At 39.1% G+C, this 11475-nt stretch overlaps 1 protein-coding gene across 1 annotated transcript in view; it reads right to left on the bottom strand.

The window, feature by feature from the left end:
• Positions 1-9780, bottom strand: part of SNAP91 (synaptosomal-associated protein, 91kDa) — a gene marked incomplete at its 5' end in the record, with an annotated part of 37433 nt that extends 27653 nt beyond the window's left edge. Inside the window, 6 exons of the mRNA XM_010283615.1 lie at positions 69-83; positions 5018-5118; positions 6232-6341; positions 8291-8318; positions 9286-9291; positions 9710-9780. Of these exons, the coding sequence (XP_010281917.1) occupies positions 69-83; positions 5018-5118; positions 6232-6341; positions 8291-8318; positions 9286-9291; positions 9710-9780 (331 nt within the window). The remainder of the gene's footprint in view (positions 1-68; positions 84-5017; positions 5119-6231; positions 6342-8290; positions 8319-9285; positions 9292-9709) is intronic.
• Between the last annotated feature and the right edge of the window lie 1695 nt (positions 9781-11475).

The following is an 11475-nucleotide window of genomic DNA, read 5'->3' on the forward strand; positions in this document are numbered from 1 at the left end:
AGAAAGTTGGAGCTTTTAATAAGGAGTCTTAACATTCAAAAGTCTTACAAATCAAAAATATTACTCACCTTCTCCCAAGAGGTCTAGTGATTGTCCATTAAAATGACAGCAGAATAAAGAAACAGACCAATTAGAAGAACTGCCAGATTGAAGATGTTCATTAGCCATATATTCATTCCCTAAGTGACATGTCTGGATTAAACATAATTTCTGTGCTTGATTTTTCAACTTTCAAGAAGTTATTGTTACAGGACAAAGCTCATTCTGTTTAACAGCTCTATTCAAAACAGAACCAGTATGTAAGTTTCACATACTTGATAAGTTCCTTAACAGCTAATCAACAAGATGTTCAAACACTGGTAGTATTTATCATTTCTGTTTTATACAGCTGGTTTTCTTTTCTTTTCTAAACTGTAACAGAGAGAAGCAAGTAGTGACCTCTAAGGGTTGACAGGAAGGTCTCCTACCTTTCACTACCCCAGGGTAAGGCCAAGGACCACTTCTTTAGAAGCTCAATTCACCACTTTACTAGTTCCCTCTTGCATTTGGCTTAGCAGTATAAGAGTAAGACCAGAAGTAGGTAGACTTCTTTGAAGTTTATAAACCACTAACATCCCCCTAAAACACTGAAAATTTTAAATGCAAGTCCCTGGGCCTAACGGCAGACAGATTCAAGACTTTCACCAAGTAAAAGCGTGCAGGGGAAGAGTGAGCCTCAATGAACCCCAGTGATCACATGCAAGTACAGTTAACAGGCATAGTTGAAGATTATTTAAATCAATGGGCTATTAGCAGAACGTACTCAGATACCAAAGATAATCTCAAGATAATTGCTTAGTTGCAAGTATTTTCTCGACCAAAGTAGTCAGAAAGCAGTCAAAATCAACATTACAGTCATTAGAAGTAGACAGAATTCAGCTTACTGTTCTACCAAGTGAGCTGTTGTGATCCACCCATCAGCCCCGGAACCCTTTACACAACTGGCACTAAAGCCAGGGTACTCTAGCAGAGCACAGCTTGTTAATATATTGTAAATGCTTGTAATACACTTGTAAATACAGTGTTAAGTTACTTCAGGGTACAATACATGGCATCCCTACTGCCCCAAATATATTCTGAGGCAGACAGGCCATGGTTGTTGTACCCCAGACAAGGGATGGGGGTGGGCGGGGAGGGAAGGAAAAAGAGTTTTGAAAGCTTTTCCTGCATATGTGATAGAGCAAGCATACTATGAAGAAACACCCACCTCTGTTAACACTTGCTATGAGGAGTATGAAACACAACTTCAGTTCTTTAGTCAACTGTTTCTGGAAGCCAATGAAGCATCTTTAATGACAGACTTTCCTACAATTTGATGTCCTCTGAGATCAGCCAGATTGAGCTCAAAGACAGAGGAAGTTTTGCCAACGTAAAAACCAACTATAAGCTATAAAAACCTGTGAAAACTAACCAGTTCAGCCTATAACATTTTTATACTGCAGTTAGAATAGTTTGAGCTCAACAACTACCTATTTACTAACCAGTAGCTCAGTGCTGCTCCTAGATTCATTGTACACCTAACAGGGTCATGGGTTCATCTGATCCAGACTGAACAGCAAGCACAGAGTCCAGATGTTTTACTATGGGTCAGTTTGTAGTAAGCAAAATGCTTTGAGTAAGTACAGCTCATCTTTACAAGTTTGTCTTTATTTTACAACACTTGTTAAAAAGGCACCAAAAAACCACATGTAGGTATTTTCATAATTGGTTCCTTGGGAGAGCTCTACTTGAGACTTGACTGCACAAGCTGAGGTACATCAAAATACCATGCTGAAGGAGTGGAACAGTATATTAAAAATGCAGCAATCTGGTATCTCATTACTGCACACCAGGTGGACGCCTCACAGTTAGACTTGATATAAGCGACTGTCGGCAAACTTTTACCTTCTATTAGCTTATTCCTCAGAGCCTTTTTGTTATTCAGTTATGTTACAGATCACAATACAGTGAAATTACAGTCATCCATCATGGCAAGCTACATTTACTCTTAATATGGGAAGGATTAAAACCAAGGCTTTATTGTATAGTAATATTAAAGTAACAATACAAATAGCAAATCCATGTTCTAAGGCACACTGCAAGGTAGCTCAGAGCAGAAATTCAAGTCAATTTGCTTTTATATCTGAGAGCCAGACCTCAGGAGGATGCAGAATTTGATCTACTGTATTTTTTGTAATACTACAGTCTAGCTTGCCTGCCAAATGCCTATCTATTCACCTTGTAGTATGCTGCAGGCCACTTACTACCTTGATCATCTCCTGTCAGCACAGGAGTGTAGATTTTCACAAGTTATAGTTCATTTGCTAGATAGCTTACATTGTATTCAGAAATATACAAGGTATACAACAAAATATACAGTGTACTATATATACCACTAAATATAGTGTACTATACTACATATAGATATATGCTGGAATACACAGAATCTACACTGCCAGTGAGACTGAGAAAGCAGGATTGTTTGGTCACAGGTATTCCTGAGGTTTATGTGACATTTGAAGTGCCAGTTTGATGCTGCATCTTGAAGTATTTGATATCGACATTTTCCTAGCTATTCTGAACTGCAGCAATTCTTCCAGCTTCCTCCCCCTACTAATGCTTTCTCATGAGCTCCCACATTCACTTGCTGTGGGCCAGAAGAGTTTTGCAGATGAGGAAGAAGCTCAGGAAGTAGGGAGGCACTGTTATACATCCTCCCACAAGTCCTGGGTGGAAGGAAGGTCATCTTGTCCAGCCTCCTGCTCAGAACGACATTACACCCAACACTAGATCAGGGCAGTCATGGCTTGGTCTAGTCAGGTCTTGAAAAATCTCCCAGAAAGGGGAGTCCACTAGCTCACATCAGGGATCTACTCCAGTACTGCCCTACCCTCCAAGTGAAATAATTTTTTCCTCATGTCCAATCAATCTCTGAAGCTGCCATCTATTGTTATTACCCTTCATTATAGTTAACTATAATTTCCAAGAAAATTTTGGCTCTGCTCTAACTCCCCTTCAAGTAGTTGTAGGCCACTATTAAGAGATGCTTTTAGCCTCCTCTTTGCCAGATGACAGAGGCCCAGCTCCCTCAATCTCTCTCTTCAGAGATGTGCTCTAGCTCCCTAGAGTCCTGGCAGCCCCCTGCCAAGCCCCTCTCCCTTAAGCAGGGGAGCCCAAAACTGGATGCAGTATTCCTGATGCGGCCTCACCAGCACTAATTAGAAGGCTTGTAGTACCTATGAGACCATACAATTTATAGTGACTACTAGCTTCAACCTGAAGATCTAGTTTAAGTAAATAAAAAAAACCTCCTAACCCTTAATATAAGCTCAAAGCTTTTCTCATTACCAGATGAAACATAAGAAAAAAAGAGGCCAAAAAATGCAAGATTCAAGTGTAGTAGCAGGTCATCATACCTGGACTCCTGCCAGCAGTAAAGCAAACCTGAAGCCTACTAAGTTACCAAAATGCTATTCTGAAAGATAAGACTGAAGTATACTTGATGAGCTAAGCAATAATCCTGGCCAAAGGAAAAATGTTAGTGGCGCATTTCCATTGTGGAATATGAGGACTAGGTGCATTACTAGTCAATTTTAAATTTTTCAGTAATTCAGAAAAATAAAACACCTAAGTTCCAAACTACAGATGCTTTGTCCAAAAGAGCAAAGCAAAAAACCCAAAATAAATCAGCTTTCAATTACAATGTGAATCAATATTTTACAATATTAATAGCTATTTACTCTGCATAAATGAGCAACTGTTTAAAAAAATTAGCTTAGAGACCTGACCTCTCTCAAAGATCTCAAAAGCTTGTGTTCCAGTACTTGACAATGACAAAGCAAGACAAATAGGACACAAAAATTGCAGAAAATAATTAGTCCCAGGCATCCTAGAATAGGTGACTCTTTGGTCTTGCTTTCTGGGTAAGATTACATTTCAGTTAATAAAATTGACACTTGTGCAAAAAAGAAATATTCAGTTCAACGGATTAAATACAAATATGCAAAACATGGTCTACAGGACAGCCATAGCTATTGTCTCATAATGAAGCAGCTGAGATACAATGTCATCTTTAATGAACTAAAGCAGAAACAGGGAGTGCAGAAGCCACTCGTACCTGGTATTAGCATTCATAGCGGAGTCAGCATGACTCAGTGTAGCATTGCTGCCGTGAGAGGGCTGATGAGTTCATTAAGCTGCTACACAAGTAAAGATCTCTTAAGATTACACCACAGTGGGTTTACAGCTATGTAGGTTAAATCACATTTACTGGCCTAATTCCTTGTCTTCACAGGACAGGAGTGAACACTGCCTACATTTATTGCAGTCCTCTTCAGATGACCAGCTGCTAGTGCTGCCTGGAACTCAGTTCAGGCTCAGTTCACCACAGAGCTCAGATTCCGGAGAGCTGGTTAGGTATTCCTATTTGAAAACAGTTAGCCCTCTATTTCTATTTTCATATTGTTATCCTAAGCAGACAAGGAAGATTTTAATAAGATACGTTAAGGGTTGTCAGAGGTAATCACACTTGCAGCAGAACTAATTTGCCACCATTGGCTTTAGATGCATTTTTGTCTTAAAATATTTTTTTTTTATCCTCCCGCTACTGATCTGCGGGCTTTGCTTTACAAACAGAAAAGTTGATTCCTGCCCTCATCTTGACAATAAGCACATGAGCAGTTCCAGGTCTTCTGTTTTAAAGTGCCTACCCTACCTGTTCACCCTCAGCCATCCCCTTCCTGCTCACTTTTAGTCACATAATCCTGGCTGCCCCCAGCTTTGCAGTCAGGCCCTTATAAGCAGCTTATACTATTATGCATATCCCTGGAAAACAGGAGTAGCCTTGCACGATGAAGGGATGCCCAACTGCCTGGTCAGCAGAAAACTGGGAGTGAGCTCGGAACATCCTGTGCTAGCAGAGAAAGAGGCAGGTTTCAGTTCAGCCAGGCAAGAAGACAAGAGACTGCCAGAAAAGATGCCGACAGTGAGGTTTCTCTACCTCCCCATGAAGTGGCTCCAGCAGGGGCTGCTGGAGCTGCCTGCCCAGTAGCAGCAAAATCTGGCTGAAGGTCCAGAAGATCACTGGATGGTTTGGAAGAGCTGCCAATGAAAGAGAGATATTAAATAGTGGAGGCATTTTTCCATTTTAATAAAGTTTAAAAAAAAAATAATGACTGGATTGTAGGAATTACCCTTAGTTTGGATGACTGATGAAACCATTAAAAGACAGATTTTTTCAGGCTTTAAGATTAGAGCAGTGGCCATAAACACCTCTACTGCAGTAAGTGCCAAGAATACATTACACCCCAGGATGGGGCCTTAACTTACTGCCATTATTTGATAATGGCTTCATAACAGATCTATGAGACTTTTGCAACCCTAAAAAAACCCCAAAGAACAAATCCCAAAACCAAAAACCAAAATCCCAGGTGGTCCCTAGGAACAGGGCAAGTAACTGCTGTGACTGAAAACAGCTCCTTCTACTTCATTATTTCATTGTGTGATGTCAGAAAGCAAGAAACCTGCATTTCCAGGCAATGAATAGGCATTAGGTAGAATGGAGTTGGTAAAACTCCTCTATGGCTTAAGCCAGCCAGATGTTTGCTTAGGAAACAATGTATTGGTCATTTAAAACATTTTAAATAATAAACAATAGAAGCTCTTTCTTCAGTGAAGTACTTCACATGACATTTAACTGAAGTTAGTCATATCTTCAGACATGTAAAGCTCTGGGGTTGAAACAAAAGTCCAGAGTTCTTTCATTTCTGCTCATTACAATGAGCAACAGTGGTCTGTTCTGGTTTTCACCTGAAAGCAAGTTTCAGATTTTCTCATCGGTCAAATGTTTCATTTTTATTTTAACCTCCAAAAGTTCATTATTTTTGTGCTTCATTAACTGATTTCAACAGCAAGAAAAAGGAATCTTAATTCAGCAGTTTTAGAAACAGAATACTGAAAGTCAAAGACTACTTTGGATTTGCACATTACTTCAGTCTATTCAATTAAAAGTTTATGTTTTTTTTAGGGGGGTGGGGGTGGTGTTTTTTTGTTAGAGCTCATTTGTGATCTATACCAGCACGATGATGTATCCCATTCAATACTGATGTACACTACATGTAAAATAAGCAAAATCTTCCAGGCAAGCCTCCTGTTACAAGTGTGACTCTGGCATCTACATCAAGCTCAGTAACTCCGATATGCTTTTTAACTTACCTGACTGGAGCAGCTGTAGATGAAGTTGCAAAAAGATCAACTGGAGGAGATGTATCAATAGTTTTCGCTGGAGTAGAACTAGGAGATGTAACAGTTGTTGCTGGAGAAGACTGGAGAAATATTTTAAATACACATTCAATATACCAGCATTTCTCCACAAACAACTCATGCACAGATTCACATCCTTTAAAAATCCAATTCTGACATCAAGTCATCTTATTGTGAGCTGTTCTCCCCTTTGAAAGAATTTGAAGACGACTGGGCTAAGTTTTCAGAGGGTGGTAGAGTTGGGAAACTTCAAGGTGATTCCACCTAGCAATGCCTGGCTCAGGAGGAAACGCTTATTGCATGCATTCAGAGCACCTGCAGGCACTGGTGACCTGTCGTCCCTTGGGTTCAAGACTAACCCCAACAGCTAGGCAACTAACTCAGATGTTAGTTGATTTGTGACCTGGAGGTGCCTTATCTGCCTTTTAAAATCTTAATTAGGGTAATTTAGAGTTCCTATGTGTCAAAGGATTCTCAGCAAGTTCCAAGAAAATAGTTCGCTCTCCAGCAAACCCCCTCCTCTCAGTTTTCAGACCATCCTGAAGATGGGAGGAATAAAGTATTTGTATGGGTTTGTTTCTACATCTGTCAGACCCTTCATTTTGTCTATGGAGTGAAATATCTGCCTGTCCACAACAGCACCTTAAGTACTGTAACCATAGAAACGGTGGGAGAAGAGAAATGGTTAGAAACTAAGTTAAAAATGTGCACATAAACCTTCAGACTGAAGAGAGTTTAAAGATCCATCAACAGTGCTAACGGTTAAATGCTTGGGAAGACGTAGAAGACAGCTCAGCCTTTGATTTTGCTTCATTGGCTGCTCCAGTTTTAGATAAAGACACCTTAAGTATCACAAGGACAGACACCCAGGAGAGTATATTGCAACATTTCTGTGTACTTGAAGACTCAAGTTACCTTGAAGAGTGTCAATTTAATTTTAAATGATACCACAAGCTTTGTTACAGCATCTCACACGCTAGAGATATCCTTTTCCTATGAAACAAGTCCTATGCTTAGTACTGTTTGCCGTTCTGACAGCTTCCAAGAAAGAAAAAGAATGGCAAATTCGAAGTGATTTTCTTCTTAGTTCTGCTACTGCCATCCCATCATCACAACTCTAGCAGGAGATGGATATAAGTTTTCTAGACTCTCCTCAAGCCTTTACTAAGGTTTCAGACTAAATTGGTCCAAATTCTTCATGTCAACCAGGGAAGAGGGGGTTACTTAACATTGTAAGAACACTTTCTGAGCCATAATGTAGTTCTCACCAACTGCTACTGTATTGGATGAGATTTAAAAGTATGCTGTTTGGAAAGAAGTTTAAGAGCTTTCACTAGAATCGACCATTGAATTGTCTCCCTCAGATTCAGAAGTTTTCATTGAGTTTTTCCTGCACAACAGCCATTATTAGACACAGAACTATGGCACCCAGCAATGCTTCACAGATACCAGGAACTACTATCACTAACACTGTAAAGCTCATTAGTTTATCTGACACTCAAACCAAGACGTTTTCACTGGCAACTCTTGCTTTAGATTAAGGTGAGCCATCTCACTAATAAAGGTCAATGCTGAAATGAGGTATATCAGATGGAAGTTTTCTTGGCTTTTCACATAAAGATGGTTTTAAGAGTCATCACTTCCTCCTAAACAGCTACAAATAGAACACAGAATTTGGAGGAGAAGTAGTACAGAGTTAGTTTCTCACTGACATGAGGATTTAGAAAAGAGTTGAGACAAAGCTATGGGTATCTAATGTTTTCACAAAGCGTGACCATCAAACCCCACCCTGGTACAAGAACTACAGCCCTTCAGATCAGCAAAGTGCTTTTACGGGACCATTATTTACAAGGCCATTTAAAGACGCATATTTGTCACTTAGGTAGGGCCTAGGTGGCAAAGTCTAAAAAGCAGATTAGGAGATGGAAATTTAACTTCTTATGCCCTAAAGATGTTCTAGAGCATATCACCTGAACAAGAACTAACTAGTACAGCAACTGACAGTATTTACCTTGCTTAGAGGAGAAGGAGCCCCAGATCTAAGGAGAAAAAAAAAAAAAGAGGGGTTCAGATAAGGACACTTTTGGAAACCATGTTTCCAGTCATCAAAACTCATGCAAAAAGACCAAAAGCTAAGCATGACATCCTTCTGAAGATCTCTACAAATGCATGCCCTCCCCATTCCTCGAACTTTCACGTGTCACCGTAGACAAGGAATGCAAACTGTTACTTCAAAGCCTAAATGAATATTTTTAGCTAATTGGTATCACAGTATTACTCTCCCTTTTAAATAAGCTCTACTAAATGGAGGAAAGGCAGAGATATATGCAAGTGTCTTGTGTTAGGGCCTACAGAAGCCAGCAGGCAAGAGTTATTGGGACAAGACGTCACTGTATTACAAAACCATGCAACAGCAGCAGAGTAAGACCACTACAGAAGCAGTTATCTAACATAAATCTTCTGAGGATGTGTCAGCAAATTTTGAAAGTCTACTGTTCTTTTCCAGAAAGTCAGAGTTACGTTAAAATGGTGGTATTTAACAGTATGGACTTTCCAACTGTTTCCAAGCTGAAAGTCCTCCCACATGCAAGAAAATCACACTAACAGTAACCGACAGAGCCTTAATATTAAGTTAAAATGTACATCAGTGCATGTGTTTACTTTCATTATTACGAGGTATGAAAATACTGCTACATATTTTTAGAGTTCCTTTGATCTAAGAGATGAAAGGAGGAGTTGAAGTTAAAACTGCACCAGTATTGAACTAGCATCCATCCTACAGGTTGAATTGGGTAAGTCCTAGGAGCTGTAGAACTGATTAGAAGACCTGGAGCCAAGACAGAAATGACTAAAGATAATTTAATGGCTATACAGAAAAGCAAGCAACAGTTTAGGTACAATTTAAAGAAGGTATCTATTTCAAATTGTTCAAGCCATGCCAAAAAAAACCCAAAACAAAACATAACCATGTCTGCATGCAAGCAATACATAAACATACATACTTACCCTTCACTAAATTGCAAGGAAAGCAACAGCAAAAGAGAAAACACAGGTTTAGCTTAATCCTTCCTAGACTTAGCCATGACAAGTATCTAGTAAGAAGATGCAAAGCCATTAGAAAACAAATCAATTTTGATGATAAAAGCCGTAGCTGCAGGGAAAAACAGTTCCTTCTAGGAGTTTTCTATAGTTAATTTTACTTCCTTTTGGAAAGTGTCTAGTTGTTCAGTGTGTCCTTTCCCCCCACTCCCCAGTACGAAAAACAACTTCCATTAAGATGACTTTGTAAGGGAAAGGAAAAGCCTAGTCTTACCACAGCTTACTTTCCAGCTAAGTGACAAAAGACAGTTGGGGGAGGCAAATCTAAACATCAGCTAGTCTCACATTGTAACTCTTACGCCCTTATACATGGTACAACATATATACCTACTTGTTTCCAGGTTTTTTTCCTTCCAGGGAGTTTAGATGTTGCTCAAGGGTCTCCATGAGACTGCTAGGAGCCTTGAAAGCAAAGAGAAAGATACACTTCTAAACACAATACACTGACCTGACGATACTTCAAAATCCAGCACCAACTTCCCTGAAGTCCACCATGTGCATGCTCATGCTGTTATTTTATTTATGCAAGTGTGAAAAATAGTGGATTTCCATGCAAGAAGTACTGTGTCAAAGACAGCTTTTGAAAGATAACACTTTGCCCAAATTTGCAGAGAGAAAACTTTTACCTCTACTAAACAGCACCTGAAGCCTAAATCCAGGATAAGCTGCTCATCATGCTTTGAGACAGTGTTAAACATTGACAACAGCACAGGCATCCACAGGGTTAATTTTAAGAGTAATAGGTTCAAGGTCATCCTTTCAGTTTTGCTTTTAGTCAGACTTCCCAACATCTTTCATGACCACAGGGTTAGGTAATATTTACAGTCTAAACAAAACAAACCAAAAGTCCTTTTCAATGCCCCCAAAAGCAGCTACCTTTGGTTCAAGACTCCCACCATCACAAAACCTTTAGCTGTTTCTTCTCAAAATGACAGCCAGGCACAGGCTCCTGAACCCAGCAGCTAACTCAAAATTGGGAAGAATTACTATTTTAGACATCTAAAAAAACTAAGCTTTTTCAAACCTTCTTAATCTTAAAGACTTTAAGCAACCTTTTGTGGTCAGCCAATACCCTCAGGCATGCGCTTGCTGTTAACAATGATAGATAGGAAAAGTAGTCCTAAATAAAATGACAGTGTGCTTCGCTACTCCAGTGTAAAAATAGCATCCAGATAACCAGAATTCTACAAGATCAACAAGCAAGGAGGAAACCCTTGAGAGATACAGTAGCATATAATAGTCAAGTATTTCATCAGGGTTACCAGTTCATCAATGGTACAGCCTTTAAACGAGGAATTCTCTTTATCAGTCTCTTTCAGATCAACCACAATTCCTGACAGCAATACCTACGGTGTTTTTCATAAAGTCTTTAATTTCAAGGTATATATATGCATCAAAATGTCAGTTTGTGATGCTTGAAAACAGACTATCCACTGCTCATACGTACAGTATGCTGAAAGCCACGTGGCTGGCTGAATCAGATGTTTCAGGATGCTCAGTACCTGCTAATACTAATGCACAGCTAAGTGTACTTACAGCGTCTGCGTATTAATTTTGTTATTAAAACTGAGCAATAAGGTAACTTCACACATTCAGAAATTTAAAATGCTGACAAAAAACCTTAAATGATGTCTTGAGTTTAAATGTCCCATGCAATTATGCAATGCAGAAACATCTTAACCACTGCTGATATTATAGGCATATTTATTTACTTTCAACTAATTTGAGCACAAGACAGAATTCAGTTAAATACAACTGACTTATTTACAAGAATTCCAGCAACAAGAAAAAGATGAGCAAAGGCTCTCATTTGCAAAAAAACCCCAAAGATGCAGACTTCTACATATTCAAAACAGCTGTAATATAAGATACAATTTTTGTCTACTTAAACATGTAAGCAGAAAGCTATGTTTCAAACAAATAAAAAAAAAATCCATTATTATTTCCTGTTACCAGATACCTCTACACACTTTAAACAACTTTCCAATATATTATTCACAAGTTTCTTAAAAGCCAACGAGGTACTATGAAACTCATCTATCAAACTGAATTCACAGAGGAAAATTTGGTGAATGGCGTTAAATCCAGCTGGCAGCC

This window comes from Phaethon lepturus, unplaced genomic scaffold, assembly GCF_000687285.1.
Source record: "Phaethon lepturus isolate BGI_N335 unplaced genomic scaffold, ASM68728v1 scaffold6123, whole genome shotgun sequence".
In the NCBI taxonomy this organism is placed as follows: Eukaryota; Metazoa; Chordata; class Aves; order Phaethontiformes; family Phaethontidae; genus Phaethon; species Phaethon lepturus.